Below are 18,002 nucleotides of genomic sequence, written 5' to 3' on the forward strand. Positions count from 1 at the left end.
TTCACGGATTGGGATAAGGAACGCTCTGAACCAAGGGCGAACCCAAGGAACTCCCGAACCGTCACACCGAATTCAGGCCCCTCCGCATAGACAAGTCTGAGTTAAAAAGGTTAAAAGAACACTTCTTTCATTTACGTGCTGTAACTGGGTTTGTAATGATAAGGCGTGGTTTAAAGTAATGACAGATAATCAACATTTTACTAATTTGTTGGGCTTTTTAATGACCATATTGCATCTAAGGAAGCCATTGCTGCCGAAGAGAGATTTCTTTTCGCTTTTCTTAGGGTGATAATTGACACGTCCAAGCTTCAACTATGTAGATATTAGACGTATAATGGAACCCTTGCCACACATACTGTCAAGTCCTCATTTGATCTCGCTAAGTTTCATCCAACAACAGACGCCGCAAAACTGCATTTTTTCCGAGCGTATCTTCAAGTCCAACAATAGCTGGGAAACGATTTATTCCTGAACAGTGGGGATTGGTTCGCGATCGCGAAAGTCGAAGACCCATTCACACCATTCTCCTTCCGGCATCAGATGAACTTATAACACTCATTATTTGTACCTGCAGTCTGCAGAACATCTTGTATAAAGAACTGTGAATGTAGACGATCTGGATTAGCTTGCTGGGTCATGTGTGGTCATTGGCAAGGTATTAGCCGTAATAAAAAAATCTTCAGGATGAAGAGAAATATGAACGAAATGTTAAAAATGTGTCGTAAATATAATCCTTAACGACACTAGAATGTGTACACCCCATATAAAATGGTTTTTCCTAACCAAAATCCGAGTAATATGGCATTCCTTTTTTTCAGATTTTAGATAGTAATATTTCAGCGACCATTTTTGAAGACGAGTCAAAAATTTAGACTCGAAGATAGTTAATTTTATGACATTTAATACGTTCATGAAAATCATCTACTCAATAAAAAAATATTGAAAAAAATTAATATATCGGTAATATATTTGGCATTTCAAACAGTCATTTTCGAAGATGGCGCCCAAACTATCAGTAGCACGTCTTCAATATTCAAGTATGATGTTCAGACGGTCTTCAACATAATTATTACCAATTTTCATAATTTTTGAACCATATACTGTAACTAAATGACATTGATGGCGGCCATTTTCCAACATGGCGGCCAAACTAACCGACTAATGGCTTCAATATTTTACTATGAGGTTCACACAGCTCTGAATATAATACCTATCAATTTTCATAATTTTCCAACAACATGGTGAAATATACTGTACCTAGCATTCACGGCGGCCATTGTCCAATATGGCGACCAAACTATTGAACACAGAGCTGTAAAATTTTGCCATGAAGCTCATATGGTTCGATTCATAATGCGTACCAATTTTCATATTTTTTGAAGAAGAATGTAGAATACATTGATGCTGCCATTCCCGGCGGCCATTTTCCAAGATGGCGGCGAAAGCTCGCGCTCTACAGCAGGGGACTTTTAGTATATTTTTTGTGGGGTCAAAAACAACCCATGTACCAATTTTCATCTTTATGTTCAAATGTTCTAGGTCAAGCCCTTTTTTGGCCTATCTGTCCTGGCCTATAATGCTAATTAGAAAGCTTCGATATAGTATAATTATGAAAATATTGGAAAACTGCTTTAACGCAAGAAATCGTCGCTTTTAAGTACCACAAATAACCGGTGACTTTCTTCTAAGCTTCGTAAGTACATTATTTGTGTCCTCTATCTTTAAAACCCTCATAAACAAGCGTTTTATTTAATTAAATAGTTAATTTTGAGCTATTATGTCTCATAGAAAATATGAACTTTGACGACACGTGCAGAGCGAACCACACGTCAGAGAACGTTTTGTCTCATTGAAACATTGATCAGCATAACGCATTCTATCTGGTACCGAAGTTTGTAAAAAATTAACCGAAACCCATTTTCATGGTCAAACGTGCGGGGTCCTTTCATCGCTGAATGCGTTATGGTAAGGCATACTATACACACTGACAAGTAAGAAATCTAGTGTGTTTAAAGCTTGTACATCTTCTGAGGGCTGGTAAATTTGAAACACATCAATCGTTGTGTTAAATAATAATTCAGTTATATGAAGAAAGTCTGCACTTAAGGAAAGTGTTCATTATCAAGTACGTTCTTTCCGATTAAAACGTTGTTGCAATAAATTACATTTTCAAAATATTTGAAGGCCTATGTAAACATAAGGGAAAGGTGAAATACGCAATAATCCGTAACATTTCCTTTGATATTATTGTATAATTATGTTTATACAGACAAATATATATTTAATTCACTGTAAATAAACAAGTTATAGTAAATTCTTGAGAAGTTATTGTATTTTTAATGAAAGCTTTATTTGTAGTACAAATTTAGAGCAGTGGAATCAAGTAATTTTAGGGCAGAATTAATTTTGTTTTGCACACCTTTCGCGATTGAACAATTTCGTTCAAATTTGAATACCCATTAAACGCTTTTTTCTTAGAGTGTTGTTTTAAAGCCAAAAACAATTCCATTTGAACGCACATAACGCTCTCGTGTGAACGCCCATATCACACTCGCTTGAACGCCCATATTGCATTTGTTTGAACGTCCATAATGCACTCGTTTGAATGCCCATATCGCACTCGTTTGAATGCCCATATCGCATTTGTTTGAACAACCACAATGCACTCGTTTGAAAGCCAAAAAGTCCTTATTTGAACGTTTAAAACGCTCTTGTTTTAATACTAATACTAATACTAATACTATTACAATCCTATTAGAACGCCAAAACGACTAAATCTGAACACTTCATTAGCACAAGGCGGTTATTCAAAATTGAATGGGATAAGAATTCATTTTTGAATGGTAATATATAAGCTGTCCAAAAATGAATGCTAGAGTTAAGTTTTGATCGATATGACGGTAGTTTGTTCAAAAATGAATGCTCATGGTTGGTTTTGAATGCCTAAAACACTCCTTGTTCAAAATTGAATGTCTCTGGTTAAATGTGAACGCGTCAATAGAGGCTTGTTCAAAATTAAACGCCCACTATCATTTTTGAATGCCAAAAGTACGCTTATTTTTTACAGTGTACCTGAATTCAGTTTATCTAACAACTAATAAGCGAAAATCTTTCTTAGTACGCGCCTACTACTCTAGGGATGAACCGATACCATATCGGTATCGGTTGAAGTATCGGGTTTTCGATCATAGTGAGTAAATATCGGTATCGATCGGTATCGGTCATGTTTGTACCGGTATCGATCGGTATCGGGTTAAGCCTGGTATCGGCCATCTCTAGTATTAATATACCATTAAATCTAGAGCGTAAAGCATTGTGGATATTGCAAGAATCATACATATAATTATCATATTACTTATGATTGTACCTATGCCTCTGTGTTTAATACTATGGAAGATTACATCCTCATTGTTTATACCGCTCTTTGGCGGTAGATTGCTGCTGGCAACCAATGGAAAACGGCTTAAGAGATTCGCCTTAAAAACGATTTTCTCGCCGGGAAACCCGGACCACGTGTAACGCGCCCAAACAAAGGATCCGAAGTCCTTGTTGTCCTCCTAGAAGCTTACACTCTCTGATCTTAATTTGTCTTCTTATGGCGGCATTTTTTACACGATTGTGGACAAAAATGGCGCCATATTTTTTTATTTGATTTTGGACTAAAACTAAGCCGTTGTTTTACCAACTGAACTTAATATGCTGTTATTCATCTTCAGCTTATTTTATCATACATCAGTATTTTACGGTATTTAATGGCAGCCCCATAATTATTTGATGCATTTAGATAATAATAAAAAATAATTTTCAACTTACTTTTGTTATGATTTTCAATTATTAACTGTCTTGATGGACGATTGAAGACTAGGTTAAATTTAAAAGGTGCAGAATAGACCGTACTACGGAATTCTTACAACCGACGTTTAATTAAAACCTCTTCCTAACAGCGCGAGTAACTGAACTACTATACCCAGAGCCCTAAAATACTGCAATTGCCACGAGGTGGAAGGAGGTAGAGCGCTAAAAATTGAAAAGAAAGAAGAAAAAAACCCTAACCCACGGCTCGCCTCCCCCTTTACCCTTTATATACCTTTTTCTTGGAAAAAACGTAGAGAATGACGCACTTTACAAAAAGAGGTAGTACTTTTTTTGAAAAATACGTTATATCAACGTTAAAAACTGTACCAATAGTCAACGACCTCGTTTCCTATTTCATTAACGTCACATAAACGTTTAATAGACCATTGCAATCCATGCATTAATTTCTCGGTTTTATGAAACCAAACAAGAGCGTTTACAAAACGTTTAATCTTCTCCCAAAATAAACGCTTTCAAAGCTGGTGTTTTTATGACTAAAAATAAACGTTTTTACATCGTTTCATAAACACGTAACACGTTATATAAACGACTTACACCAGATATCAACTAAATTCACACGTTGTATTGCTACCTGGGAAGCTAGATTACCGATGGCGGTAATTAAGCTAGATTACCGATGGCGGGTTTCAAGTTTCAAGTTTATTAACCCGGCAAAAGAGTAAGTCGTCCATCACACCAGGTTCACATCAAGGTTATAAATAAATACATGATAAATTTGATCTTTTTAAGTTACAGAGTTAGACAAGTAATTGATATAGGAGATGGTTTTTTGATAAGACTCTATAGCGTCGTCAGGGATTTTCATTTTGTTCCAATCGCGAGTCGTACGTGGCAAGAATGACTGGTAATATAAGTTCGTTCTGCAATAGGTTTGGTAAAGCTTTCGCTTCCTCTCTGCTGCTGAGGTGCCTCTTGGTGCAGGGGTCACAACTAACGTTGCAAGAGCTGGGGATAAGTTAAAAACGATTCCTGAAAAGCTCAATAAACGCTGCTTTTCACGTCGAAATTTTAGAGGTTGCCAATTTAGTTTTTCGATGAGAGAAGTGATCGAGATGTTCCGTTCAAATTGAGGGATGCCATGCACAAAGCGAGCTGCCCGTCTCTGAACCATTTCCAGTAGATCAGTAGATTTGGCAGTAAACGGGTCCCAGACTGCTGCGGCATATTCCAGCTGGGGTCTTACTAGCGTTTTATAGGCAACTGTTTTGGTAGTCTTGTCACATCCGTAAAGTTGTCGCTTTAGAGCTCCTAGGGTTCCTGTTGCAATAGAAGCTACTTTTTCTATGTGTTTGGTCCAGGAAAGATTCGAAGTTATGAGCACACCTAGGTATTTAATGGTCGGTACTCTTGATATATTTGATCCGTCTAAGGTATAGAGCGGGTCTCCAGCGACTGGTGAGAGAGATATACGTATATGGTTCGTCTTGGCAATGTTTAGAGGCATTTTCCATTTCAGAGACCATTGGAGTATTTGATTGATGTCAGCTTGGAGTTTAGCGTTTGTTTCTATTCCCTTGGGCACAGCATTGAAGAGGACAAGATCATCGGCGAATAATTTAGATTCCGATGTAATCCCTTCTCCAATGTCATTTATATAAATGAGAAAAAGTAACGGACCCAGGACTGATCCCTGGGGAACGCCTGACAGTACTGATGATCCAGAGATTTCTCACCCTCTAAGACGACGGAGAGTCTTCTATTTTCCAAGAATGAGCTAATCCACTTCAAAATTTGGGTGTTTATACCGAAGGTGCGTAATTTAGTTTTTAGGAGTTCATGGGGTACTTTGCCAAATGCCTTTCAAAAGTCGAAGGCGACTAAATCTACAATTTTTCGCTGGTCCAGGGCTTGAGCCCAGTTTTCAATGCAAGTTAAGAGCTGTGTTTCGGTGGAATGGTTTCTTCTAAATCCATGCTGAGAACTTGTTATCAGCTGGTATTCGTCAAGATGCTTCCATATTGAGGTCGTTAGTGTATGTTCCAGTAATTTACATGGTATACTTGTGAGGGATGCACCGATGCGAAGTGCCGACCAAGGAGTTCGGCTCTGTTTTTGGCAGGGAGTAGGGTACCCGGTTTGTGACTCGGGATTGGTAAGACACTAGAGCGGATAGACTTCTCCGGTCGGACAAGTTTAAAAAATTTGCGTCTTCCTGGGTTTTGTGTAAGGAGGTTTTTGTAGTATGTGGTTCTGCTTGCTTTCAGCAATTGTTTGTGTTTCCTTCGGGTGTCTCGAAACAAATTCCATTTATCAGCTGAGTTCGTCTTCTTGGCTTGAGAGTACTGGCGTTTAAGTCTCTTTGATTGTAGTTTCATTGTTCTATTTATCCATGGAACGTCGTTTCTTATAGTGAGAGGTCTTCTGGGAGTAAACTTTTCAATAGCCTTGTAGATGCTATTTTTAATAGCCTCCCAGGCGTCATTTACAGATACACTTGGTCCGGCAAATATGTCAGGCAAAGTTTCATTTAAATAATTTGTCATAGCATTAAAATCCGATTTATGGTAAAGTAAGCGGGTCCCTGGCTTGCGCATCTTGGGAGCCTTGTCCAACATGTGTATTTTGCAGGTTACAATTTCATGGTCAGTAATCCCGGGTAGAATCCTTACATCCGAAATGGCAGTAGGATGAGTTACAAATAGTAAATCTAAGATATTACCTCCAGAGGGGCAAAGTCTTGTTGGTTCGGATACAAGTTGCGTAAGCCCCTCTTCCAAAGAAGCGTGGAGAAGTTCCCTCTGAAACTGCGAGGTTGTTGTCTGTTTTTCCCAGTCTATATCTGGGCAATTAAAATCGCCTCCAATGATGATTCGAGATCTTGGGTAGTTTTCACGTAAGGAGCTAATGTAGTGAACCAGGTTTTCCATTAACTGTATATCACTATTAGGTGGGCGATAAACACAGGAGATGATGACTGAGTTTTGTCCTGAGTTTATTTGGACGGTTAGTGCTTCCAAGAGTGCCGGGGCTATGCTTATTTGTTCAGACTTTATAGATTCATGCACTGCTATGGCTACTCCACCACCATGAGTGTTACGGTCCTTTCTGAAGACTTTGAAGTTCGGAGGAAATATTCCCACATTCGATTTTGAGGGACTTAGATGAGTTTCAGATAACATTAGTATATGGGTATTTATTAATTGACAAGCTGTGACTATCTCATGATGGTTTGATGAGAGAGAGCAAGCGTTCGTTTAGAAGAAGGTGAGATCTCTCACGCTCAGTCACTGGTCAGTGTCTGCTTCTTTCCGGATATGGGTTGGCGTAGGCTTTGGTTCTTTGTAGTAGTCTACAACGACCCTTTGTGGCCAGGTTTCCGGGGAGAGAAAGGCTTTCAGGTCTTTCCTGAGTATCTTTACTCTGAATGACTTGGCAACGCTGTATTCTGGTGGTGTCAATTCATCGATATCAATAGCAGTTATGAACTTTTCTTCTAGATGCAGTTGAACGGTTTGACAAGTGTTACTTTCAGCTAATCGCCCAAGAAACATAAGTATTGAATCAGGAGCAACAAACGTATCTCCATCTTCTAATACGCCTACACCCCGAGTAGGTTCCACTGGGGCATCTTTTTCTTGGTGTTTCCTCGTAATGGTGCAATTTGTTCCTATTGGCCAGAGGGCGGGCGATAGTATTTCAGGTATCTTGTTTCTTGGAGCCCTGAAGAAAAAACCTTTCCAATTTCGTTGGTCCTTGGGAATATAATCGTTGATATGCCTTACGTAGTGAATTTCTTTGGAGGCTAAGTATTTCACAAAAGTTTGTCTAGAAGTTTCCTTATTCCAATAATATGTATAGAATTCTATGAGTTCTTCACTAGGGGCAAGACCTGACGAGCTTGGAGTCTCATCTGATCCAAAAACACGATTGTGTTTTTTCCTTAGCTTTCGGTGCGTACTAGCTGTACTTTGCTGATTCCTTTTTGATGTGGTTTGTGCTCGTGCAGTAGTTGGTAGGATTTCCGAGGACCTGTCTGCTGCTGTGGATATTTGTTCAATTTCCGGATTTACCAGGGTAGGGTAGGGCCTAGGCCTGAACCTTGGGGCTCCGGGATTATTGATTTGATTACCCCACTGTATAGGGCCATTTGTTGGGCCTTTGTCTCTTCCAGTAGATGTAAATGGATCGCTGAAGGCAAAAGGAATTGCCCCCGGTGTCTTATCTTTAGCTTTAGTAGCTACTATTTTAGTTTCTAATTCTGCTATATTATGCGTTATTGAGGTATTTACTGTGAAGATATGAGTCTTTAAATTTTCAACTTCGGTATTTAGGTTGTCCAACGTAGCCACAGAAGAAAGTTTTGTCGTCTGCTTTTCGAAATCGTTTTGCAAAATCTGAGATTGTTGCTTCAATTGTTGCATATCACCAATTATAGTTTCAATTTTCTTATCCATGGAATGCTTCCATTTGGTAGAGTTTTCTTTAAATTTAGGAAATTGATCTGATAGATCTTTCATATTTTGTACTGTCTTAAGGCACTGAGGACAAATCCAAACCAAGTTAGCTACTGCACTTTTCAGTTTTATGCAAACTATATGATACGATGTTTGGCAACACCCGCAGGTAATCATAGCGCCGTGTTTTTCCCCGCCTCCATGGAAATAACACTCGGGCAAACACTGTTTCATGATTTAAAATCTCTAGTTAAAATATACTAAACGAATATAAAACTGAATGAATAAATATAAAATAACGGGGTTTCCATAAAAGGGGAAACTTGGTTAAGTTACTAAAATCTAGCCTAGGCTTAGCGATTTGGGAGCGGAAAATCGGCACGTCCAAACTCCGCGTTCGTATTACACCCAAAAACCTTAGCTATCGGTAATTAAGCTAGATTACCGATGGCGGGTAATTAAGCTATATTACCGATGGCGGGTAATTAAGCTATATTACCGATGGCGGGTAATTAAGCTAGACTGCCGATAAGCATATGACTTGTGTTGGTGCACAATTCTTTGACATCTGCTGGTGCTCAGATCTATGGAATGCTCAGGTCTACTTAATCTTTTTATGGTATAAGTACCGCTTGCTCTGTGATTTGCATGTGAAAATGACGGGAAAGCAATTTTAGTTTGACTGGACGTTGATTGTCAAGTCAAGCAGTGAGGTTTGACTGGACGTTGATTGTCAAGTCAAGCAGTGAGGTTTGACTGGACGTTGATTGTCAAGTCAAGCAGTGAGGTTTGACTGGACGTTGATTGTCAAGTCAAGCAGTGAGGTTTGACTGGACGTTGATTGTCAAGTCAAGGAGTGAGGTTTGAAGTTATGTAATAGATGCTTGGTCAGTTCAAAAGCTTTAACTAATTTTAGTGCAACGCCCTAAAACGTTTTCTCTTCTAAGGTTTCTAAACTATTTTAATTAATATTATGACTGAAGTAACAGATATTAATAAAAACTGTCTTTGTAGAGAAAGATGGGAAAAAGTAAGAGATAAGTGTAGAAAATTAAATGCCTGAAGTAACAGATATTACATTTTCACTTTTGAACACATGATTATAAAACATCAATTATTTGAAAAAATTCTTATCTTAGTTTTTTCACCAAAATTTCTTTAGTAAAAATATTTTAATATGACACTTATATATCATTTTAAAAATAATACGCGTTTTCCATTTTTTCTCTCAAATATTCCAATCAGGTTGAGCCCTATAAGGAGAATAAAATGGACTGAAAAACGATAATAGCTGATAAAGTAAAAACCGTATCAAAACCAGAAGTGTTCGTTAATTTCAAAGTTTTCGAAGTTTCAAAAATTTACGTAATGTATAGCTCTTTAAAGATCACGATCAATCTACAGATCTTTTCGACACTAATATCAACATCACAATAAAACTGCCTATATTACTTTCCGCTTCAGATATGCAAGTATTTGAACCTTCTTAAAGACCATGTCAGTCTCTCATCCCTGGTAAAACGTAGTATCAAGCTAGTATCCTTTAAAAAATTCTTGAAGAAGCCTTTTTCTAGAGCTAATATGGGAGCAAAATACTAGGGTAAATAATGTTAAAACACTTTTCTGCATATGAAATTTTGGTGAAAAAAACTAAGATAAGAATTTTTTCAAATAATTGATGTTTTATAATCATGTGTTCAAAAGTGAAAATTTAATATCTGTTACTTCAGGCATTTAATTTTCTACACTTATCTCTTACTTTTTCCCGTCTTTGTCTACAAAGACAGTTTTTATTAATATATTCTGACGTATTACAGTGCTCCTTGTTCATTGGACCTTCTCCGACGTTTTTACGGTTGATTAGTTAATTAATTTAAACCGAGATAACCAGTCATACGCTTCGTAAATCAAGGTTTAAATTAAGTAACTAATCAACCGTTATTCGTAAAAACGTCGGAGAAGGTCCAATGAACACAGAACACTGTAATACCTCAGAATATATTACACAAAATAAAATTCTACAGGGCCGGTAGGCCCTTGTAGATATGACATGACACCCTTCCGTAATGTTAAAGGAAAATTCACAGTTTTTAGGGTTAACGTCCCATAGAAAAAGCATTAAAAATTTTTCGTTTTTTTAAACGCAATTGTCATAGGCCATACGGAAAAAGTATAGCGAAGTTAGTTTTCGGAATACTTCTAAATTAACAAGCATTTATTAAATGGGAAACTTACCTGTTTCGATTTTTAATTAATGAAGTCTAAGTATTGTACTTTAACTAATTAACAAAGTACGTCAAAAAATTACTTTTGGGTCAGAAGTCAGCCTAACCTTATAGCGCGCTTAAACCTATTTCTACATTTCGTTCTCGTTGACAACTAGAAGGGCCTAGGTTTGTGGGTGCTAACAAGTTACGTTGACTAATTTCAAATGTTGGGTTTCTTGCTGATTTTCCTAATTTCTTAGCAGTAGACGCTAACAAATTACTTTGGTATTTCCTCCGAGCTTGAGCACCTTTATATGTATTTTCTAATTAACTGTAGCACCCATAATAAGAAATACGTCGTTATCAGGTCGATATTTCGTCTAGAAAAGTAATTCAGGTAAATAATTACAGTTAATAGAGGTTTTTACATCATTTAAAGTAAGCTTTACGACGTTCTTTATGGCCAAGGCTTAAGTTTTAGTTTGTTTATGTAATATAGTGTTTATAGTGTCTTTCCTTTTAAAGATTATAAGAAATCTTATTTCCAGCACTGTTTTGGATTGGAATTACAAAAATACGCAGTCTGCTTCGATTCATGCTACAAATCCTAACCCTATTGCCTAGATTTTACAATACGTAACTTAATACTGTATTAATCATGACTGTTGGTTGACGCTTCTAGTTTCAAGTAAAAAATGGCATATCCATCCAAGTTATTATGGTTTAGAAATTAACGGTAGTGTTTTCACCCTGTGAAGAATTCAACTTCAAAATATTACAGGAAAGATGACAATGTTCAATGTGTTTTCCCTACGGCAGTTAAAAGAGTGGTGTTTACGTTAGCGCAGTTAATTCAACATTCTCATTTGAAGACAGGTATAAACGGTTTCATTGTTTGTCAATCTCACTAAAATGCTACTAATTGTGAAGGTGTGTGATATAATTCCTGAAACTAAACCAATGTAGAGGACCAGATTATTCGTTAAAACAATTTTGATCCTATTGAATCAGTCATACTATGATGTTATGTTATCATTTTATAAAGTATTTGTTACCAACAGTGGATTGTTTAATTCATAAGTAACAGTGGTACTAGCTAATCCAGGAGCAAAGTGTCGTTATATAATTTAATTAGTGAAATAATTTTCAGGTTTACATCACAGATTCTCTCAACGGAACTACGTTAGAAACGGAGGGTTACGTTGTTTGCTATTTCCATAGTCCACATTGCCGTTTGTTTATTGGTTTAAATTGCTATGAATTGTAAAGGTATTTGATTTAATTACTGGTATTTAAGCTAAACTATAGAATAACATCATTCATTAACATATTGTATAGATAATCTTTACCTTACCACAAACCTAGAACAGGATATGATAAAAATTTAACGCAATGTGTTGGAAATAATCAAAAACTCCTCTAAACATTAGAATTAAGGTGAATTAATTGTTGAAAGTCATTTGATAAGCTTAATGAGCACTGATGACAAGTTAATTTCAACGTAATTAAGTATAATTAACGTGAAATTAAACCCCAAATATACATTTTTTGGATGAAAACTCAGATAACTCTTAAATGATGTTCTTGATTTAGATTGTATCTACCCAAGCCGTTAGTAAAGCCCCGTGTGTTCTCTTTCACGCTTAAGCTAATTTAAATTATCTCCAAAGTACCTTAATAGGCGCGAAATTCAAAAGTTTAGCGTAAAATGAAAATCGAAAACTCCACTAAAAATTGCAATTAAGGTGATGCATACATTTAAACTCATTTTTATAACCTAAATGTACACTGCCAAAACACAATTCTATGTTAATTTTAACTCAATTTAATATAATTAACGTGAAATTAAACCAAAATATACATTTTTGAATAAAAGCTCAAATAACTTTTAAATAAACTGTTTAATTATGATTAAAACTACCCAAGCAATGGGTAAAGCCCAATATTTTCTATTTCACACTTAAGTTAATTTAAACTATCTCTAAAGTAAATTAATTGCCGCGAAATTCAAAAGTTTAGGGTAGCATAATGATGAATATACAGGGTGATTCTATAATGGTGGTATAACCGAACTACTGCGGGTTCTATGAGCGATTTTAAGTCGAAAATGTTCTATGGCATTTTGTCATCCAGGCCACCGTTTAAAAGTTATGATAAGAATCATTTACGGATGACCCCTTAAAATTAATTAAATTAATCAAAAGCCCAGCGGGTTGAATACATTTTTTAAGGTGACTCACGTGTTTAGTAATCGCGCTCGCGATTTACTTCCCCGTGAACTCCATAAAGAAGTCCTCCACCAATGTAAGCTTGAAAATGGGTTCAAATGGGAAGATTCATGCCGGATTGAGAAAAACCTAACCCAATGGAGAAATGCATTGAAAATTTAATAAAAAAGGACCAAATGGGAAGATTCTTGCCGGATTGAGAAAAACCTAACAAACAATCAACAAAGGTTTAATGTTTTATTTCCACTCTCTTCTGAGAATCGCAGAAAGAAGTGAAGCTTTTCAAGCAAAATTACACGTATTTTTGTTTAAAGCGGATCAAAACTTAATTTTAACAATTTGATCGTCAATGGAGTAAGAAGTTACGGAACACATGGGCAATGTAATGTAAAAATTGTAGTCAGAAGCCAAATTAAGAAATCAACTAAATGTCAGTTTTTGGCGGTGTAGCGTGTTTTGCCTCATGGAATGAGAGTCTGACTAGATGTTCTCACATTCGATTCTCAAAACTTGATGAATCGCTGGCTTTTGTTTGCTTTCGTGGCCGGATTGCAACTAACTGTAAAGTCAGTCATAATTTTGGAACTGGAAAAAAGTATACCGCACCAAACGCTGGTGGGTCCATCCTATATGGTGTGCCCGAGATTCTGAAGGGGACTATGGAACACTGATAAGTGATTTTTGTTAAACGCAGTTGCAGTAATCTTCAAAGAACGCTAAGAAACAGAAGTTTGGTTGTCCAATGTACCAAAAATTGGGAAACTTGCAAGTCAAGTCTTACGCCCTAAATTGATTGGATTAATATTTATTTAGATGCATAAAATGAGAAAGTATGATCATGACAAGTTTTCAAATTTCACTCGTCCTGAAAACTTTAAAAAGTTGCTTGAGTTTGTGAAAGATAAATTAAAAAAATACCCTGTTTCTCGAGAACCCTTAGAACCTGGGTTACGTCTCGCCTTGACATTAAGGTAATATTTTAAATATCTTAAATATATCACATGGAAGAAGGAAAGATTTTATGTACTACAGGTTTTTGGCAACTGGAAATAGTTTGGCTTCGATTTCTTACCAATTTCGAGTTGGAAAGACTACTGCCCATAAGATTATTCGCGAAACATGTGCAGCGCTATGGGATGTTTTGCAGCCAATTTATCTGAAGGTATGTTAATTTCTTAAACTAAAAACATTTCTCACCTGTATTTTATTTTCAGAAACCTTTACGATCTGACTTTGAGGAAGTTGAAAAAGGTTTCCGCAACAAATGGAATTACCCCAACTGTACAGGAGCAGTTGACGGGAAACACGTAATGATTCAACAGCCCTTAAAGTCTGGAACTTTATATCACAATTACAAGGTGGTTATTTCAAATGATGCAACAAAATGTAATTAAAATAAAATCGTATTTATTTCAGGGCTTCAACTCCATAGTGTTGATGGCAACTGTTGACGCCCATTATCGTTTCATCGTTGTCGATGTTGGAGGTTTCGGTTCTCATTCTGATGGAGGACTGTTTAAAGGTTCCGCCTTTGGTCAGGCAGTTCAAAATGGAACAGTAGCATTTCCTGAACCTAGGAGACTTCCAAAAACCAACATAACCACGCCTCACGTTCTCTTGGGAGACGAAGCTTTCCAGCTTCTTCCAAATTTTATGAGACCCTTTTCATCGGATGATCTTGAGAACTCTCACCGCATTTTCAATTATCGTTTAAGCAGAGCAAGGTTTCATTTCATTATTTATCTGAATTCGCTGTTTCATTTAACAAAACCTTGGTGTTTCCGTAAAGTGAAGTGGAAATTTGCTTGCCCCTTTTTCACCATTTTTTTTTCACAGAAGATGCAGTGAAAATGCATTTGGAATGCTTGCCACTAGGTGGAGAGTTTTCAGAAAGCCCATCATGTTTAAGCCACAAAATGCAGACAAAATAGTAAAAGCGTGTGTCGTGCTGCACAATTTTTTAATTGAAGTAGAAAAGGATCTTTAAGATGAAGACAAGTGTTATCTCAACAAAAACATCTCTGTAAAAATATGCCAAGTTGTTTGGCCGTAAAAAGAAGTGAGACGGCCAAGTTATTATCTCCAGGTGAACCAACATTTTATTCGACTTAAAACTTCTCAAGAATGTTTTTCTGACTTGGCCATTAGCATTTCAAGTTTTCTTTTAATTCCGGATATGGATCGAAATTAAAATATTAAATCAAATTGGTTAAATATTCTTGATAAGCCTTTGTGGTTAAACTTGTAACTCCCGTTCTTAACCTTCACGGGCGCAAAGAAGAAGCATGCAAGTTTGGAATGCTAATGGCCAAGTCAGAAAAACATTCTTGAGAAGTTTTAAGTCGAATAAAATGTTGGTTCACCTGGAGATAATAACTTGGCCGTATTTTAGATCTCACTTCTATTTACGGCCAGACAACTTGTCATATTTTTACAGAGATGTTTTTGTTGAGATTTCACTCCTTTTTGTACGTGCATGTTCTTGTAGATGAAGTGAAATAAACATTTGTACTTTTAGATTTTTATTTGGCTTTGCCTTTTTCAACTTTTTTGCATTCAACTTTCTTTTTTTTTCTCAGGCTGTGATACTTTTGTTAACCGTATTTCTATTCGAAGAACACTATACTATGGCAAGTAACACTTTTAATCAACAGAATAGATTTAAGAAAAACTAAATGAATCAAAACACGCTTAGAACCATTTCAGACGAAATGAAAAGGAAATGAGTAAAAAATTTAATTACTAAAACATTAAGTAAAAAACATAAATTTTGCCATACGAAAGAATCATATTAGTAAAATATATTAATATTAAAAGACGAAAAAATTAAATTATAATGTCCTATTACGAGGGGATCTAAATTATAAAACCCCCATTTCAGGGGCTAACAGGGGAAAATTCCCGCTTTTCGGACTTTTTCCTTTCTTTGTATGCTAAGTCCTACTTGTATGCCAAATTTTATCATTCCCGCAACACCGGAAGTGTCCTAGAGGTTTAGATGATGACTCTAATTCTAAACCCCCATTTCAGGGGCTAAAAGGGGAAAACTCCCGCTTTTGGGACTTTTTCCTTTCTTTGTATGCTAAGTCCTACTTGTATGCCAAATTTTATCATTCCCGCAACACCGGAAGTCTTACGAATTGTCATACCCAGTAACCGCGTTGTGCAAATTGTGCCTAATCTTTTAATGAACATAATAAAGTGTTAAGTTTTACCTGCGCCTTTTTTCACTGCCGCTTCACGATACGACAATTAGCTTGGTGCTTCGTTATGATGGCGCGTTTTACTAATCGTGAAAAGTTGGATATGATTTACGTTATGGGTGAATGCCGAGGAAATTCTCGCCAGGCAGTTATTTTGTACACCGAACGCTTTCCGAACCGAAGGCCACCTGCTCGAAGGACTTTAGGTAAGCTAGAAGCTAACCTACTAGCAGAAGGTAGCTTTACGGTTCAACGACGTCAACGTAGGGTTGACCGGATAGTTGGAAACGAAACCCGACAGATGGACATTGTGGCAAGGTTCAAAGCCGACCCTCACATCAGCAGTAGAGCGGTAGGAGACGAGTGTGGCATCAGCCATCGTATAGTTCTGTCGATTTTGCATCGGAACCGATTCCATCCTTACCGAATTCACCTACACCAAGCGTTAACAGGGGATGACTATCTTGGGCGTCAGGACTTTTGAATGGCAGTGCGGTTCATCGATGAAGAAATGCCAGGTTTCCTTCCTTAGGTTATGTTCTCTGACGAAGCTACATTCCATCGAGATGGAAGAGTCAACCGACATAATCTTCACTATTGGTCGCAGCAAAACCCTCACTGGCTTCGGGAGCATTACCATCAGGTGTGTTGGAAAACCAATGTGTGGGTTGGCATCATTGGCGACAGAATCACTGGGCAACGTTACTTGGAGTTTTTGCGTCAAGAGTTTTCTGATGCCATTAATGATTTACCATTGGCAGTAGTGAGGGATGGCGCACCACCGCACTTCGCCGTACCCGTAAGAGAGTGGCTGAATAACGAGTTCCCTAACCGATGGATTGGTAGGGGTGGCCCAACGCCCTGGCCTCCGAGGTCTCCTGACCTAACTGCGTTACATTTCTTTCTCTGGGGCTATGTCAAGGGAAAGGTATACGCAACTGAACCTGATTCACCCGACGACCTTAAAGCCAGAATAAGAATCGCCACTGCCAACATCACCCCAGGAATGCTTCGCCACGCCCGCGAATCAATGGCCAGTAGACTTGAAGAATGTCTACATCAGGAAGGTAGACACATCGAACATTTGCGCTGAAGGACATTAATTTCCTGTTTGTTGCAGGATTAATCTAGCAACATTATGATATCTTACAAAAACTAATTTTTCATTAACATTATTGTATTGATTTCTTACAAATTCTCATTTTTGTTATAATTTGAAACTACGTGAACGATTTGTTTAGTGGATGCCAGAGAATTCTTTAATTAAATTGCCATTAGTCTGGGAAATGGACTACAATTAATTTCCTCATTGTTCTCGAGTTTTTTTTATAAAATGTCCGAAAAATGTGGGAACTCTGATCTTTTCCACACATTCAATTTAATACACTTCGCTGCAACCCTATCAATACCAAAACGTCCGTTAGAGAGAACAAACCCCACCGGCATTGACCATGCCCGAACTTTTGAATCCCTATTACGACGGATCCAGGTGTTATGCCAGGTATCATTTTAGTATAACCAAGAATTAATTTACTATAAGAATGCCTAAGTCACTAGATTTTACGCTTCTACTCTAACGCCGGTGTTAGTGGACAAGTAAGCAGTAGTATAGGGCTACATTTCGTACCACGGTAGAGGTATAAAGTAGGTGCGTGGGAACTGGGTCATGGGAACTCGCGGTGAATCTTCGCGAGTTCCTTCCCCCATTTTAACTCCGCGCGCGACGCTAGTTTCGTACTATTCAATTCCAGGAAAAATTCTATTGTTAAATTCTTACTATCTACGTAGTGATTAATGCTTTTGGCATATATTCTATAGACCCATACTTATAGAGAGTATCATAGACTTATGGTGATAACTTATAGCGTATGAATACAGTTGTATTGTTATAGTGAAATCAATTCTAAATAAAGGAATAGGGTAATAGAATTTAAGCTTAGCAATAACAATGGAATCAAAATTAAGCCGAGTATATTACGATTCTGAAAACCCTCTTAGTTACGGAAGCGCAAATAAATTGAAACAAGGAGTAAAAAGTATTTCAAAGAAAAAATTGAGACTTGGCTTCAGTCTCAACCCACATACACTATTCAT

At 37.1% G+C, this 18,002-nt stretch overlaps 2 protein-coding genes across 2 annotated transcripts; one reads left to right on the forward strand and one right to left on the reverse strand.

Moving 5' to 3' along the window:
• Window positions 1-4,667: 4,667 nt before the first annotated feature.
• On the reverse strand, window positions 4,668-6,995 carry LOC149664393 (uncharacterized). The gene is made up of 3 exons (XM_089842027.1): window positions 5,909-6,995; window positions 4,896-5,526; window positions 4,668-4,821 (listed from the first exon to the last, which is right to left on the reverse strand). Exons 1-3 carry the CDS (start codon window positions 6,993-6,995, stop codon window positions 4,668-4,670), a joined length of 1,872 nt encoding a protein of 623 aa, XP_089698153.1.
• Window positions 6,996-13,447: 6,452 nt separating this feature from the next.
• Window positions 13,448-14,276, forward strand: LOC149664394 (uncharacterized). The gene is made up of 6 exons (XM_089842028.1): window positions 13,448-13,474; window positions 13,519-13,676; window positions 13,738-13,867; window positions 13,920-14,063; window positions 14,122-14,191; window positions 14,245-14,276. The coding sequence occupies exons 1-6, from the start codon at window positions 13,448-13,450 to the stop codon at window positions 14,274-14,276; spliced, it is 561 nt and encodes a 186-aa protein (XP_089698154.1).
• The last annotated feature ends 3,726 nt before the right edge of the window (window positions 14,277-18,002 follow it).

Source organism: Phalangium opilio, unplaced genomic scaffold (assembly GCF_054372755.1).
Source record: "Phalangium opilio isolate 3A_F unplaced genomic scaffold, DU_Popi_V2 ptg000061l_1, whole genome shotgun sequence".
Taxonomy (NCBI): Eukaryota; Metazoa; Arthropoda; class Arachnida; order Opiliones; family Phalangiidae; genus Phalangium; species Phalangium opilio.